Source organism: Thamnophis elegans, chromosome 5, assembly GCF_009769535.1.
Source record: "Thamnophis elegans isolate rThaEle1 chromosome 5, rThaEle1.pri, whole genome shotgun sequence".
NCBI classification, from domain to species: domain Eukaryota; kingdom Metazoa; phylum Chordata; class Lepidosauria; order Squamata; family Colubridae; genus Thamnophis; species Thamnophis elegans.
In genome coordinates this window covers 86,718,349-86,733,276 of record NC_045545.1, presented here as the reverse complement: position 1 = coordinate 86,733,276, position 14,928 = coordinate 86,718,349, and the positions used below count along the sequence as shown (strand labels likewise).

General features: G+C 41.3%; 1 protein-coding gene across 1 annotated transcript in view; it reads right to left on the bottom strand.

The window, feature by feature from the left end:
* Positions 1 to 14,928, bottom strand: part of PHACTR3 (phosphatase and actin regulator 3) — a 296,494-nt gene that overhangs the window by 132,187 nt on the left and 149,379 nt on the right. Inside the window, exons 4-5 of the mRNA XM_032218616.1 lie at positions 13,582 to 13,761; positions 101 to 307 (exon numbers count right to left, since the gene is read on the bottom strand). Coding sequence (XP_032074507.1) covers positions 101 to 307; positions 13,582 to 13,761 — 387 coding nt within the window. The remainder of the gene's footprint in view (positions 1 to 100; positions 308 to 13,581; positions 13,762 to 14,928) is intronic.

The following is a 14,928-nucleotide window of genomic DNA, read 5'->3' as shown; positions in this document are numbered from 1 at the left end:
CCTCCGTCATCTGTGAGATTTTCTCCCATCCTCATGACTCCATGACTGATCAGTCTTCCTTCTAATAAAAGTCAGCTCCCTATGGCTGCATGAGACTCACCTGGTACAATCTTCGAGACTTTGGGTGCAATCTTGGGTGGTGGAACTGGAAGTGAGGAAGGAGGGAGAGGGACCTGGGCCGCGTTCCTTTCCATCTGTTTCTGGGGGGACTCGATGGATCCCAAAAGTAGTAAGGCTTGTGGGGTCTCTTCAGAGGTTGGCAGGCTGGCATTTTCCTGTTCATCTGTGGATGCTGATGTCTTCTTGGCTGAGAGGAGACAGAATCAGAGGCAATGGGACATGAAATACACCATGACCAGTGGTGGGATGCAACCGGTTTAACGACCGGTTTGGTAAGTGCACGAGTGCAGCATTCAAAAAAATGACCTTTGAAAGCTTCAAAACTTACCTTCTATGTCAGCACCTGAGAGTAAAACAGTGGCACTTGGCAATCTGGTGTGCCGCGCGAATCAGCTGAGCTAAAAAAACAGGGAAATATAGGACAGGAAAGTGCAGGGGCGTGTGGGCGGGGCCAAATGCTCAACAGAACTACTGGTTCGCCCGAAACTGCTATGAACCGACTGAGTCCCACGCCTGACTGAGTCCCACGCCTGACTATGACAGCAGCACAAGGGGAAGGGGAAGAAAGAGAGAGAAGGAAATACAGGCGTGGAGGTATAGCATGCAACAAAGAACTCACAAAGAACTCATTGTGTCCCCCCACCACCATGGCCAACAGACCATTCCAGGAACCAGGCAGCCCAGATGGTAGATAAAAATGACCCAGAGCTTCAGCAAACAACTCTCTTTTAAGGAAAAAGGTAGAGTTGAGAGGAGGTGGCACAGTGGTTAAATGCAGCACTGCAGGCTACTTCAGCTTACTGCAGTTCTGCAGTTCGGCTGTTCAAATCTCACCGGCTCAGGGTTGACTCAGCCTTCCATCCTTCTGAGGTGGGTAAAATGAGGACCCGGATTGTTGTTGGGGGCAATATGCTGACTCTGTAAACCGCTTAGAGAGGGCTGAAAGCCCTAGGAAGCGGTATATAAGTCTAATTGCTATTGCTATTGCTACTTATTTACAACACAACAGATCTCAATTCTTTTCCTCCCACCTCTCTTCTGGAAAACGGGTTCAAATGCTTTGAAGAATGTGTGGTGGGCTTTAGGGCCAGCTTTACTGTTCGAATCCCAGGGATATCCAATGTTAGGGACAGCAGACTCTGTATTCCTTTTACTACAGCCAGAATTGCTCCTGAGTGTAAGAGGATAACACAGTATATGCCTCAAAAGTTGAGTTCCTGAGAAAAAGTTAAGGATGGCCTTAATTAAATACATAAACCTATCTACTATTTCAGCTGAACTATACCCCTCCACTCTAATGGCATACCACTCTATTGAGAAAACTAAGATCACGCCATCCAGTCCTCTCAATTCCTGGCAAATAGATGGGGAAGAAATTGAGGTAGTGACAGATTTTGTTTTCCTGGGCTCCAAGATCACCGCAGATGGGGAGTGCAGTCAAGAAATGAAAAGACGCTTGCTCCTGGGGAGGAAAGCTATGGCAAATCTGGACAGCATACTAAAAAGCAGAGACATCACTCTGCCAACGAAAGTGTGTATAGTCAAGGCTATAGTTTTCCCAGTTGCAACGTATGGCTGTGAAAGTTAGACCATAAGGAAGGCTGAGCGCCAAAGAATTGAGGCCTTTGAACTATGGTGCTGGAGAAGACTCCTGCGAGTCCCTTGGACTGCAAGGCGATCAAACCGGTCAGTTCTAGAGGAGATCAACCCTGACTGCTCTTTAAAAGACCAGATCCTGAAGATGAAACTCAAATACTTTGGCCACCTAATGAGAAGGAAGAACTCACTGGAGAAGAGCCTAATGCTGGGAAAGATTGAGGGCAAAAGAAGAAGGGGACAACAGAGAATGAGGTGCCTGGCTGGAGTCACCAAAGCAGTAGGCATGCGCTTAAATGGACTCCAGAGAATGGCAGAGGACAGGAAGGCCTGGAGGAACGTTGTCCATGAGGTCGCGATGGATCAGACACAACTTCACAAGTAACAACAACACCCCTCCTAAACTTCTAAAGTGCAATAAATAAAATGACAATATAAAACTACAAAGGAGCCATGCTCTTCAATGTTGCAGAGATGGTGATTAATTGCTCTTATTCAAACATGAGTGTCTGAACATTGACTTAATATATACTGAAAAGAGTGGATCTATTATTGTAAGAAAAAAAATGACACATTTTTTTTAAAAAAATAGTTTAGTCCTAATTATAAGAACAATACAAAAGAAGAGAAAGTGTCAGTAACTGCTCTATTCAAAGCTGAAAGTTGGAGATGGCAGCATTTCAGTACTTTAAACAAAATTATCAATGACTGAACAATTATATCTGAACTGAATGGTGTTTTTTTTTTTTTTTTTTGGTGATTAAACTGACCTGAAGTGAAATGAATTTGTATGAGCAAACATGGATAGGTTTGGGTTTCACAGAGGAAAAAAAAACCAAAGTCATGTTTCACTGCAATCTTTTGAAGACCAGCGTAGTTCACCAAGGAAGGAAGTCCATTCAAGTCTAGTTAGTAAAAAGGAAATGTGTGGCCGGGCAGAATTTAAGATCCCTGCAATGATTGGAGAGATGGGATATTTCTTGGGGAAATCTCAAAGAGTTTTGCGGGAGAATGGAATGGAAGAGAACCATTAATATCGGTGGAGTATGAGGTACCTATTCTTGTTTTTCATGTCTTCCTTTTCCAAGCATAAGATCTATCTAACAAAATGAAATTCAATGGTGAAAAAAGTAAGGTTCTACATTTAAGCAAGAAAAACAAAATGCACAGGTATGGATACCTGGCTCAATAGTAGTAACTGTGAGAGGGATCTTGGGAGTCCTAGTGGACAACCATTTAAATATGAGCCAGCCCTGTGCAGCAGCTGCCAAAAAAGCCAACACAGTTCTAGGCTGCATAAACAGAGGGATAGAATCAAGATCACGTGAAGTGTTAATACCACTTTATAACACCTTGGTAAGGCCACACTTGGACTACCGAGCTGAGGTGGCAGTGGTTAAATGCAGCACTGCAGGCTACTTCAGCTGACTGCAGTTCTGCAGTTTGGCTGTTCAAATCTCACTGGCTCAGGGTTGACTCAGCCTTCCATCCTTCCGAGGTGGGTAAAATGAGGACCCGGATTGTTGTTGGGGGCAATATGCTGACTCTGTAAACCGCTTAGAGAGGGCTGAAAGCCCTATGAAGTGGTATATAAGTCTAACTGCTATAGCTATTGCTACTGCATCCAGTTTTGGTCACCACAATGTAAAAAAGATGTTGAGACTCTAGAAAGAGTGCAGAGAAGAGCAACAATGATGATTAGGGGACTGGAAGCTAAACTATATAAAGAAAAGTTGCTGGAATTGGGCCTGTCTAGTTTGATGAAAAGAAGGACTCAGAATCTCAGGGGCTGCCACAAAGAAGAGGGAGTTAAGCTATTCTACAAAGCACCTGAGGGTAGGGCAAGAACCAATGGGTGGAAACTAATCAAGGAGAGAAGCAACCTAGAGCTAAGGAAAAATTTCCTGACAGAACAATTAATCAGTGGAACAACTTGCCTCCAGAAGTTGTGGATGCTCTAACACTGGAAGTTTTCAAGAAGAGATTGGGCAATCAGTTGTCTAAAATGCTATAAGGTCTCCTGCCTATACAGGGGGTTGGACTAGAAGACCTCCAAGGTCCCTTTCAACTCTGTTATTCTATATTTGTTCTATCTCGAAATAATTTCAATGACTGTTTTGGGGTGGAAGAACATGGATTGTTTAGCAATTACATTTAACATTTGTAGGGCCCTGAGGACACAATGACCAAAATATTGGTACAAAGTAGATCAAGCCTAGCAATGAGAAGAGTTATATTTTAGCAGTTGTTGTTAAGAAAATCTTTTTTTTTTATCAAGGCTCTCTCTACGGACATCTGGCACAGCTTCCCTGTATTTCTCACCTCAAAAATAACTGAACCTTTCTTGGTTCAGTTTTTAGCAACTGTAGTCAGTGGACTGGGGAAAAGGAGTATTAACAGTGGCACATGGCCCTGGCATCCTAACTTATTCATTTAATCAATGAAGATGGATCTACAAGACACATTGAAAGTGCTAATGGTGTTTTGGGTTTGTTTTGTCCTGGTCCATTAACAGAAATGTCAGAAAGGACAACTGTATGAAGAATGCGCATGGATTGGGGATTAAAAACCTACTGGCCCCAGTAGAATTAGTACAGAAACAAAAGAGCAGGGATCCAACAGCAATCCTAAAACAGAGATACACAACTAGGAATTCCTGCTCCACCTGATTTGGACTACAATGCCCATTTCTCTTATCACTGCCCGCAGTGTTTGTATTTAGCCACCAATTCAAAGTAGAAATTTGGGTGATATCATTTTATATCTGCTCTAGCAGATATAATAATAATGGTTCCCTTTATATTTTATATCAATGAAATGGAACAGCACAATCCTTAGAAACTATAATATTGGGATGAGGAACCTAAAAAATATAAGCCACCTTAAACATTCAAGAATTACAGTGGTTATATTCACTACTGGCCACTAGAAGGCTATATATATATATATATATATATATATATATATATATATATATATATATATATATATATATATATATATATATATATATATATATATATATATATATATATATATAGTTTCATGGGGCTTACTCTGAAGAAAATTCACACAGGATTCACAACTGCCTTGTTTTTAAAAGAAACTATCATTTAAAATAAAAGAAATACAGTCATTTTGGTAATACCACTTCAACTCTGGCCCACAATTCCTTTTAAACTTATTCCAACCAGCCATAGAAATATGCCATTGGTTGTCTAACCACAGAATTCTACTAATGGGAACAGAGTATAAGACCCAACAAATCAAATGATTGAATGATTTATGTATTATTAATATAATTGATTGGTTTATTATTGTATCTTATGATTTATCACTTTGCTGCTTGTATGGACACTGAGAGTGTATGCACCAGAAACAAATTTCTTGCATGCCCAATCACACTTGGCCAATAAAGAATATTCTATTCTATTCTATTCTATTCTACTCTACTCTACTCTATTCTACTCTACGCGGTGCCACGCCGCACCACTCCACTCTCCACTCCACTCCACTCTATTCCACTCCACTCCACTATTATCAATTTGGTTTTGGCATTCAATGACTATTTAGATAGAGATTCTCCAGGATGAACTGTCACCAAGTAGGCCTTTCAGAAAGTTCAGAAATATTTATATTTGTCTTCAGAATTGCTTGTGTATATGTATTAGTGTATATAAATGAGAAAAGAGCAGATGTTGATTTTCAATTGCTTGATTTTCTAGTACACTTTCTGGAGTTTTAATTTTAATTCTGTATCTCTTCATGACATTTCTTGCATTCTCGTTTTTGTTTTTCATTTCTTTTCTGCCTTGAAAAAAACCCATTGAAGGAGAAGGAGAGAGATTTAAATTTTGTATCTTGTAAGACACCCAGAGTTATTTTTGAAATCAGATAGCCTTCAAAAATCTATTGAGTGAGTGCATAATCCATGATAGTTAAACTTCAGGAAATTAGTTGGACTGTCCTGAATACAATATGATAAAATTAAAACAAAGAATGCACTACTGTATTGAAGCAATTCAGATGTTTGTCAGCTTAGCCACTAGGGGGCAGCTAATGAAGAGAACAGATGTTTTAAGGTTTTTCTTCACATTTCTTTTTGTGAGAATATTGTAGGGATATTACAAAAGCTATTTGCTACTCACCATTTTTCAAAATCCTTTCCAGTAAGATATGTGCATTGATACCAATATTTCTTTCCATCTTCTAGGAAACCATAAGATGCATAGTTTTATGAACACTAGCTTTTGTTGCAATGCACCCTGATTCACTCCATATATGAATATTTTATGTTTAATCATGGTGTATCTACTCTGAGCCTATCTTAGTGCATCTATATTGGAGCAATGGAGAGTGAAATCGCATGCATTATTTGTGAAGGGAAAATATATGGCTTCGTGTGTCAAAATGCACAGCTGTTACAGACACACTGACCAATTGGCAGTCCTTTGACACTACTTCATAAAATCACTTCTTGTTCCTCTGTTGAGATGATTGTCAGGAGCTTTTTAATCACATCTCACACAAAACTGTGTTGTCAAATTCATGTTTCCCTTTTTACAGTTCATGTCCTTAAATTCTTTCACTGATCTCCAGTCTAGTTCCATATAGTGTCAACCCCCATAGCTGAATGGTTTTTTGAGGAGGAGGAGGAGGAGGAGGAGGAGGAGGAGGAGGAGGAGGAGGAAGAAGAAGAAGAAGAAGAAGAAGAAGAAGAAGAAGAAGAAGAAGAAGAAGAAGAAGAAAGAAAGAAAGAAAGAAAGAAAGAAAGAAAGAAAGAAAGAAAGAAAGAAGAAGGAAGAAGGAAGAAGGAAGAAGAAGAATGACAACTGATGAAGTTTCTTCTTGGATGAAGAAGAAAACTGATGAAACTTCTTCTTGGATGAAGAAGAAAACTGATGAAACTTCTTCTTGGATGAAGAAGAAAACTGATGAAACTTCTTCTTGGATGAAGAAGACAACTGATGAAACTTCTTCTTGGATGAAGAAGAAAACTGATGAAACTTCTTCTTGGATGAAGAAGAAAACTGATGAAACTTCTTCTTGGATGAAGAAGACAACTGATGAAACTTCTTCTTGGATGAAGAAGACAACTGATGAAACTTCTTCTTGGATGAAGAAGAAAACTGATGAAACTTCTTCTTGGATGAAGAAGACAACTGATGAAACTTCTTCTTGGATGAAGAAGAAAACTGATGAAACTTCTTCTTGGATGAAGAAGAAAACTGATGAAACTTCTTCTTGGATGAAGAAGACAACTGATGAAACTTCTTCTTGGATGAAGAAGAAAACTGATGAAACTTCTTCTTGGATGAAGAAGAAAACTGATGAAACTTCTTCTTGGATGAAGAAGACAACTGATGAAACTTCTTCTTGGATGAAGAAGAAAACTGATGAAGCTTCATCAGTTGTAACAACCAATGAAGCTTCTTGGATGAGAAGGGGAACTAATTCTTCAAAACTAACCAAACAAACAAAAACCAGTTTAGTTGCCTTTTATAAAAAGCAATTTTGAAACAATTTTGATGACCTATATGACTGAGAATCTCCATAGACATTTCCGCATAGCTGAACTTTCCTCGTGACATTTCTTTTTGCAGCTGAACTGAGTTTTCTTTTAAAGGCAGCCTACTCTCCATGGTGGGTCAAAATGCTGTCTTAGATCTCCAGTGGGTTATCCCTACTTTCTCCTACTTCTGCAAAACTGAAAGAAGAATTTACATGAAAAAATTAAGGGCAATATTTTCATGTCCTCCCTCTTAAGTTATTGATGTATTTGTTAGATTTCTATACGGGTAGTCCTCGACTTACAACAGTACATTTAGTGACCGTGAGAAGTTAGAATGACACTGAAAAAAAGTGACTTTTGATCATTTTCCCCACTTTGCCGCATCTCCGTGGTCGCATGATTTACATTCGGATACTTGACAACTGACTCACATTTATGACGGCTGCAGTGTCCCCAGGGTCATGTGATTCCCTTTTGCGACCTTCTGACAAGCAAAGTCCAAGGGGAAGCCAGATTCCCTGTACAACTGTGTTACTAATTTAACAACTGCTGTGATTCACCTAACGCAGGGGTCACCAAACTGTGGCTCTGGAGCCACATATGGCTCATTCATCCCTCTGCTGCGGCTCTGTCACCAGTCGGAGCCACAATTTTGAGAGGAGCTTCCGGGGGGGGGAGGTGGAGGTGGGAGAAGAGAAGCACAGTGTGCCAGGAGAAGATTCTATGGAAAGGGGAGGGTTTTCCAGTTGTCTCCACAATTGATAGGGCTTTTGGTTATGACAGGTAGAGGAAAAAGTATGCCGCGCTAGGAGGAGACTCTATGGTGGGGGAACTGAACTTCTGGTCAGCTCCAGAATTGAACAGGGGGCTTCCAGTTAGGACCTTTGTGGCTCCCAGTGTTTTCTTTTCTGTGGGAAATGGGTCCAAATGGCTCTTTGAGTGTTTAAATTTGCCGACTCCTGACTTAACAAATGCACCTATCAGGTAAGTAACACCCCCAATTAAAGAAGACTTTGAAGCTTGAGTTTCCTCAAAGTTCCATTTTATTAGAGATGCCATATTGGCACATCTGGGAAAACTTCCAGATTTTCCCCACCAAAGTGAAAATTCAAGTCCCTGCCCAGCATGGTCCAATCAGGCACCATCCAAAACTGGAGATGCCTCCCAGTCACACCACCCCAGGTGCAGGGCAGGGTGTCCTTGACTCTCTGAGAAAGGAATGTTATTTAGACTACATAGCTCCCGTACTTCATATAATCTCCCCTCCCATTTTCCCATAGCATTAATTGTGGCAGGCCTGAAGGTCCATAGGAAAAGAAGGCTTCCATGCCTGACAGCACTGTGGAAAGACCTCTCTCCATGCAACAAGTCTCTGGTGCCCCAAAAGATGGGTGGGCTGCATTACAACACACTGACTTTTAACTGACTTTATAGAAGACAACACTTATACAAAATACAGTATTTGATACTCAGTGTTTAGCTTTTGCGTCTATTTTAGGAAGGCTTCAAACGAGAAAGGATTCCAATTATGATTAACAACATCAAGTTCTGCTGTCCCCCATCATCCTCTCTTACACTTATTGCTATTTCCATCCCTTCAATGAAACATAAAGAAATTCTTAAGCTGCTTTCCAACTTGTAGTGATGAATTTCATTGAAATTAATTTCACCCTTGAAGTCCAGGCTTACAATTTACATTGTACAAGAAATGATTCTCTTCTTTCTTCCTTTCTTTCTTCCATCCCACCGAAGTCAAAGTTGCTAGGGAAGGGGGAAAGGGCTTTCCTTGTATGCTATCAAGCTGCCAGCCCTCATGCCCCAGAAATAAATCCTTCCATTCTAGTTCAGAGCTGAAGAAGCTTCTTGGATGAGTAGCAAAACGTCTTCAAAGAAAAAAAACAGAAAGTCCAGTTGCCTCTTGAAAATGCACCTTTGGGATAGCCACGACCTGGATGACTCAGAGTCACCATAGACATTGCCCAGAAATATTTAGTTGTCTTAGGAAACAACTTTATGGAATGTTGCTAAAGATAAATGACAAGGGAGTGCAGAAATAGATAAAAATAATAATTTTTAAAGAAAAAACGTGAAGTAAATAACTCAATGTATTGACACAGAGTTGACAAGGAAAGAGAAATGTCAAGGTAGTGGAAATCTTTCACCAACACAATTCAATGTAAACCCGATCAATTAAGCAGGAAGATTTTGAAGGTTTGAAGGTTTATTTTATTTATATGCCGCCCTATTCCCTGAGGGACTCAGGGCGGCTAACAAACCCAAGGCGGGGGGGAGGTAAACACAAAGGAAGTACAACAAAGAAGGTACAAGCAGGAAACGATCCTTTTTGGTACCCTGCTTCAAGGCAGAGTGATTTCATTGGTTTGCTCTACCTGCTAATCAGAAGAAAAATGTAGGTTTTGAAGACAATCTGGTACGTGACCCGACAAAAGCGTGAACGTCATAAGCGCGCCGACAAAACCGCGGCACTAAAACCGCAATGTCAAAAGTGCGTCGACAACAGCGCGCCGACAACAGCGCGCCGACAGAAGCGCGATTTAAGTTAAGGTAAGGTTTAGGGTTAGGTTTAGGGTTAGATTTAGGTTTAGGGTTAGGTTTAGGGTTAGGGTTAGGGTTAGGCTTAGGGTTAGGTTTAGGGTTAGGTTACAGCGCGCTTCTGTCGGCGCGCTGTTGTCGGCGCGCTTCAGGGCTCATTCGTCGCTCCTTCGTTGCGCGGTTTTGTCGGCGCGGTTTTGTCACCGCGGTTTAGTCAGGCGCGCTTTTGTCATTCGCGCATTTGTGGTGGAACCAATCTGGTAAGGTTCTGAGAATTTACCCAGCAGCCCCTTTTTTTTCAGAAAGTTGAAAAGTTCACCTTTTCTTTTGAAAAAAATCTTTAAAATATAAAGTAGAAGTTCATGCAGAAAGGATCTTTCAGATCAGTGATTTGATACCATAGTCCAATCTCTTTTCCTTTCATTCTCCTTTGCTGCTTCTCTGGGTCATTGCTATAAAATCCTTCCTTCTGAAGCCACATTTCCAAATTTCAGCATATTTACTTTTCTGAGAGTTATTATGACCTTGCTTCATGTACTTTTACTTGGATTTGCCACGCTGGTGTCTTCTGTTGACTCTGCTTTAATTTTTTTTTAAAAGCCACTTTGTTCTTTAATTGACTTTAAATCAATTTTTCTTTTCTTTCTTTTATTAGGAGTAGGGACTTTAATGGCAAAACTTGACATACTACAAGTACTTAAATAAATACGACACTTCCGATGGTAAAACGTATTGCCAACCCTGGTTTATTCCTCCATATCATTCAGTGGTTGAATGACTGTCCTTTTTAATATTTATATTTATGGTTATATTTCTTAACATTACCTTTTAGGAGAAAAAGCTCAACAGGATTACTACTTTAAGGTGGCAAATAGTTGAAAAGAAATAACTCAGCATACATTTTTTTCACGCTGGTGGATATTTTAAAAGAAAGTTTTATGTAGCTATTGAAAGAATTATTCATCAGTCATATAGATGGGCAACTACACCTGAAACCTCCAGTTACTGGAGATATTTTTATACTCCTTAATCTGCCAGAAAAGCATGAAAAAAATCCACATGCAATTTGAATTGCAAGTCTGACCAATCCTAAACCACCTGGAATTCTGGCCATTCATTACTTAATTATTTATATTATTAGATTTTGGCATCACCCAACTCCAGATTGTCTGTGGGTGGCTCACAATATCCAACAAATAACAACATTAAAACACAATACTGTATACATAAACAAGATAGCATCTGACTAATCAATGAATTACACAGACAGAGCTTGATAGTTTAGCATAGGGGTTGATAATTTAGCTTTTGGGGTGTCAAAAGCTCTAGTTTAGCTCTAGGAGTGTCAAACTCGTCATCACACGACATATTGTGACTTCTTTCCTTTTGGCTAAATTGGGGTGGCCATGGCGAGTGCGTGACACATCCAACGTGAGTTTGGCACCCCTGGTGTAGCACTACCTAGAACAGGAGTGGGAAACAATGGCCCTTTTATGACTTGTAAACTTCAACTCCCAGAATTCCTCTGGGAGGAATTCTGGGAGTTGAAGTCCACAAGTCATAAAGCGGCCATCATTCCCCACCTCTGACCTAGAAGGTCACAAATCCTAGTAGAAAATACAGGGCTGAAGATTTGTGCATAATCTGCTAGGATTATGCAAGGAGATGGCAAGTTTAATTTCCACACTGAGATATCAACAGATGATTCTTCCCTATTTTAGCAATCTTCCCTTGATTTGGCAAATGTACTAACTAGGGCAGATGTTTCGATTTAAAACTGTTGATTCAACCAATCACCACCTTTGTTTAAACAAGCTTGGGACTTGATTCAGTGGTGAAATTCATTTTTTTTTACTACCGGTTCTGTGGGTATGGCCAACTCGATGCCATTCATGGCCACGCCCACTCAGTCACATGCCCCTGCCACCACCAAGCCACGCCCATAGAACCCGGTAGGAAAAATGTGTGCATGAGCCCATTCACAGTGGAGCTGCTGCTCCCTTTATGGTCCGCCCTCCTGGGGACTATCTTAAAGGGACAGGCTGCAGTAGTTCTGCTGTGAACAGAGAGAAAAACGTTTGGATTGTCTCTGCTGCATTTAACATTGAATTCTGTGGCAGAGACAATCCAAACGTTTTTCCCTCTGTTCACAGCAAAGCTGCTGCTCCCTTTATGATTCCCCTGACCCCTCTCTCCCTGGGTCTACCTTAAAGGGACAGGCTGCAGCAGCTCTGCTGTGAACGGAGGGAGAAATGTTCGGATTGGGTGGGCGGGTCGAGCGACCAAAAGAGGTGAGTGGCGACAGGACAACCAGGCGGGCGTGGGCAGGGCCACCAGGGATTTTTGACGGTTCGGAGAACTGATGCCAATCATCCCTGCCGGTTCGGCCAAACCCGGAGGATTTTACCACTGATTTGATCCCATCAGTTGTCCTTGTTCAGCCCTTGAGACAGTGATGAGAAGTTCCTGTCTATATTATCCATGTGATCATTTCTGCCGAGCAGAAATAACTCCAAGAAACCTCTAATGAGTATCCCAACTCTAAAATTCTACACCTTGGTTGCAACCGGCAAATCATATCTAGTGTCATGCAAGGAAAATTATTTTATAAATACAATCTCCGGGAAAGCATGATGCCTTCATTCACATACCTGCATGCTTGTATGAAGCCTTATTCTAAAGAGGGCATGTTGAAATAATTCCCATTGTCTTAATAATAAAACAACTTCAGCACATAAAAACCATCAGCAATAACATGGAATTTAAAATATTACCAGCTTGATAATGGTTCGAAGGTATACAGCATCCTTCGTCTTACAAGCACATGAAATGAATGCAGTCTAGTCATGTGCTTGTAGCACTAGCAAGAGCACTTAGACTTATATACCGCTTTACAGTGCTTTACAGCCCTCTCTAAGCGGTTTTACAGAGTCAGCATATTTCCCCCAACAATTTGGGTCCTCATTTTACTCACCTCGGAAGGATGGAAGGCTGAGTCAACCTTGAGCCTGGTGAGATTTGAAACCCCAGACTGCAGGCAGCCGGCAGTCAGCAGAAGTAACCTGCAGTACTGCACTCTAACCACTGCGCCACCAAGGCTCATAAGGCAAAGGATGCAAATTTCTTTATTATATTTAATCCAAATCTGATCTAACTTTCTTTATTACAAATTGCAGAGCCAAATGCAGTTCCCGTTTCAGGTCACTACTAGATCCTAACATCAATTAAGTTTCTTTAAATTCCCTCCCCCCCCCCCCAAGTGTTGATGGTTTAATGGTGCTCTTAAATCAGCTGAAGTTGTTTTATTATTGATTAAAAGGTAAAGGTTCCCCTTGCACATATGTTCTAGTCATTCCCGACTCTAGGGGGCAGTGTTCATCTCAGTTTCAAAGCCAAAGAGCCAGCACTGTCTGAAGACGTCTCTGTGGTCATGTGGCTGGCATGATTAAATGCCGAAGGCGCACGGAACACTATTACCTTCCCACCAAAGGTGGTCCTTATTATTCTACTTGTATTTTTACATGCTTTCAAACTGCTAGGTTGGCAGAAGCTGGGACAAGTAACGGGAGCTCACTCCGTTATGCGGCACTAGGGATTCGAACCACTGAACTGCCAACCTTTCTGATTGACAAACTCAGTGTCTTAGCCACTGAGCCACCGCGTCCCTTTACTATGGATTACTAACCAAGAATTAAACACCTTTGCCGTCTCTGCAAAGAGCTTGGATCATTCCCTATTACAACCCTCTCATGGCCTTAAGGTGACTCAGGTGAAGCTCAGTGGAAAGGAAAGGCCAATACCTGGATCTTCTCTCAGTTCTTCTGAGTGCAGCTCCTCGCCAAGTGAGGCGGCCTTGGTGGTGGCTGATCTATGTTCCTGTTGCATCTCTTCTGAGGTGAATGCCTGGCATGGGGGGGATGAGGGGTCACTCAGCATTGTTCTTGTGGCACCATCAGCAGTGCATGTTTTCCCTTCAGAATCTAGGATACCATGACATTCTGGCATTAGTTCAACCATTCATGATGGCTTAAGCTCATGTTCCATGCTATAATGTTGAATCAGAAGGGGGCCTCCCTTAAGAGAAGAGTTTAAGGGAAAACACTCAGGGACTTCCTTGGGACCCATAAAGGAGAAGGTTTCTAGCTCAGGATTGCAATGAGGGGGTCCTCGGTGCTCTCTTAGCTTGCTTGTTTTCTTGCAGATGTTTCATTACCCAAACTAGGTGACATCATCAGTGCTAGTAAGGAATGTGGCTTGTGTTAAAATATACATGACTTGGAGAGACATGGGAACAAGGTCAGCCAATGAATAGGCATAGCAACTAAGTCAGCCAGTGGGAGCTTAAACTGATGTGAGTCTGTGCAGAGACTTGAAACAGAAACTTAAGCAGTCTGCTGCTCTGAGAAGTAAACTAGCAATCTGTCTGGGCTTGTCTGCTGAAATGAAGCTAACTGCTTGTGTTTGCCTGTAGCTCTCCTGCCTTGTGTTTACTTGGAAGAACCACCTGTTGGTATTGTACATCTATTCATCTATTCTCAGGTCTATAAAGGAGTTAATGAATCCTGCCACATCAGTTATCTGTGTGTGCTTCTGGATTTGAATTTTTGCAATAAACTCTGACAGTTTGAGCCACGGTGGTTAGAGTGCAGTACTGCAGGCTACTTCTGCTGACTGCTGACTGACCACAATTTGGCAGTTCGAATCTCACCAGGTTCAACATTGACTCAACCTTCCATCCTTCCAAGGTGGGTAAAATGAGGACCCAAATTGTTGGGGACAATAGGCTGACTCTGTAAAACCGCTTAGATAGGGCTGTAAAGCACTCTAAAGCATTATATAAGTCTAAGTTCTCAATTTATATTATAGTGCACAGGGTGTCCAACTCACAGCATCACGTCACCATGTGATGTATCGTGACTTTTTTCCTCTTGGCTAAACCGGGGGTGGACGTGATCAGCATGTGACACATCCAGCCCACGGACCACAAGTCTGACACCCCTATTCTAATGGCTTTGTCAATGTTGGTGGGAGTGGTATTGGAGGTGCTTTGGTTGAATTGTTTACTGTTAGCTTGTTTGTATTGTTAGCTTGATGTTACCTAGTTTGGGTAATGAAACATCTGCAAAAAAAAAAATCAGCCAAGCTCA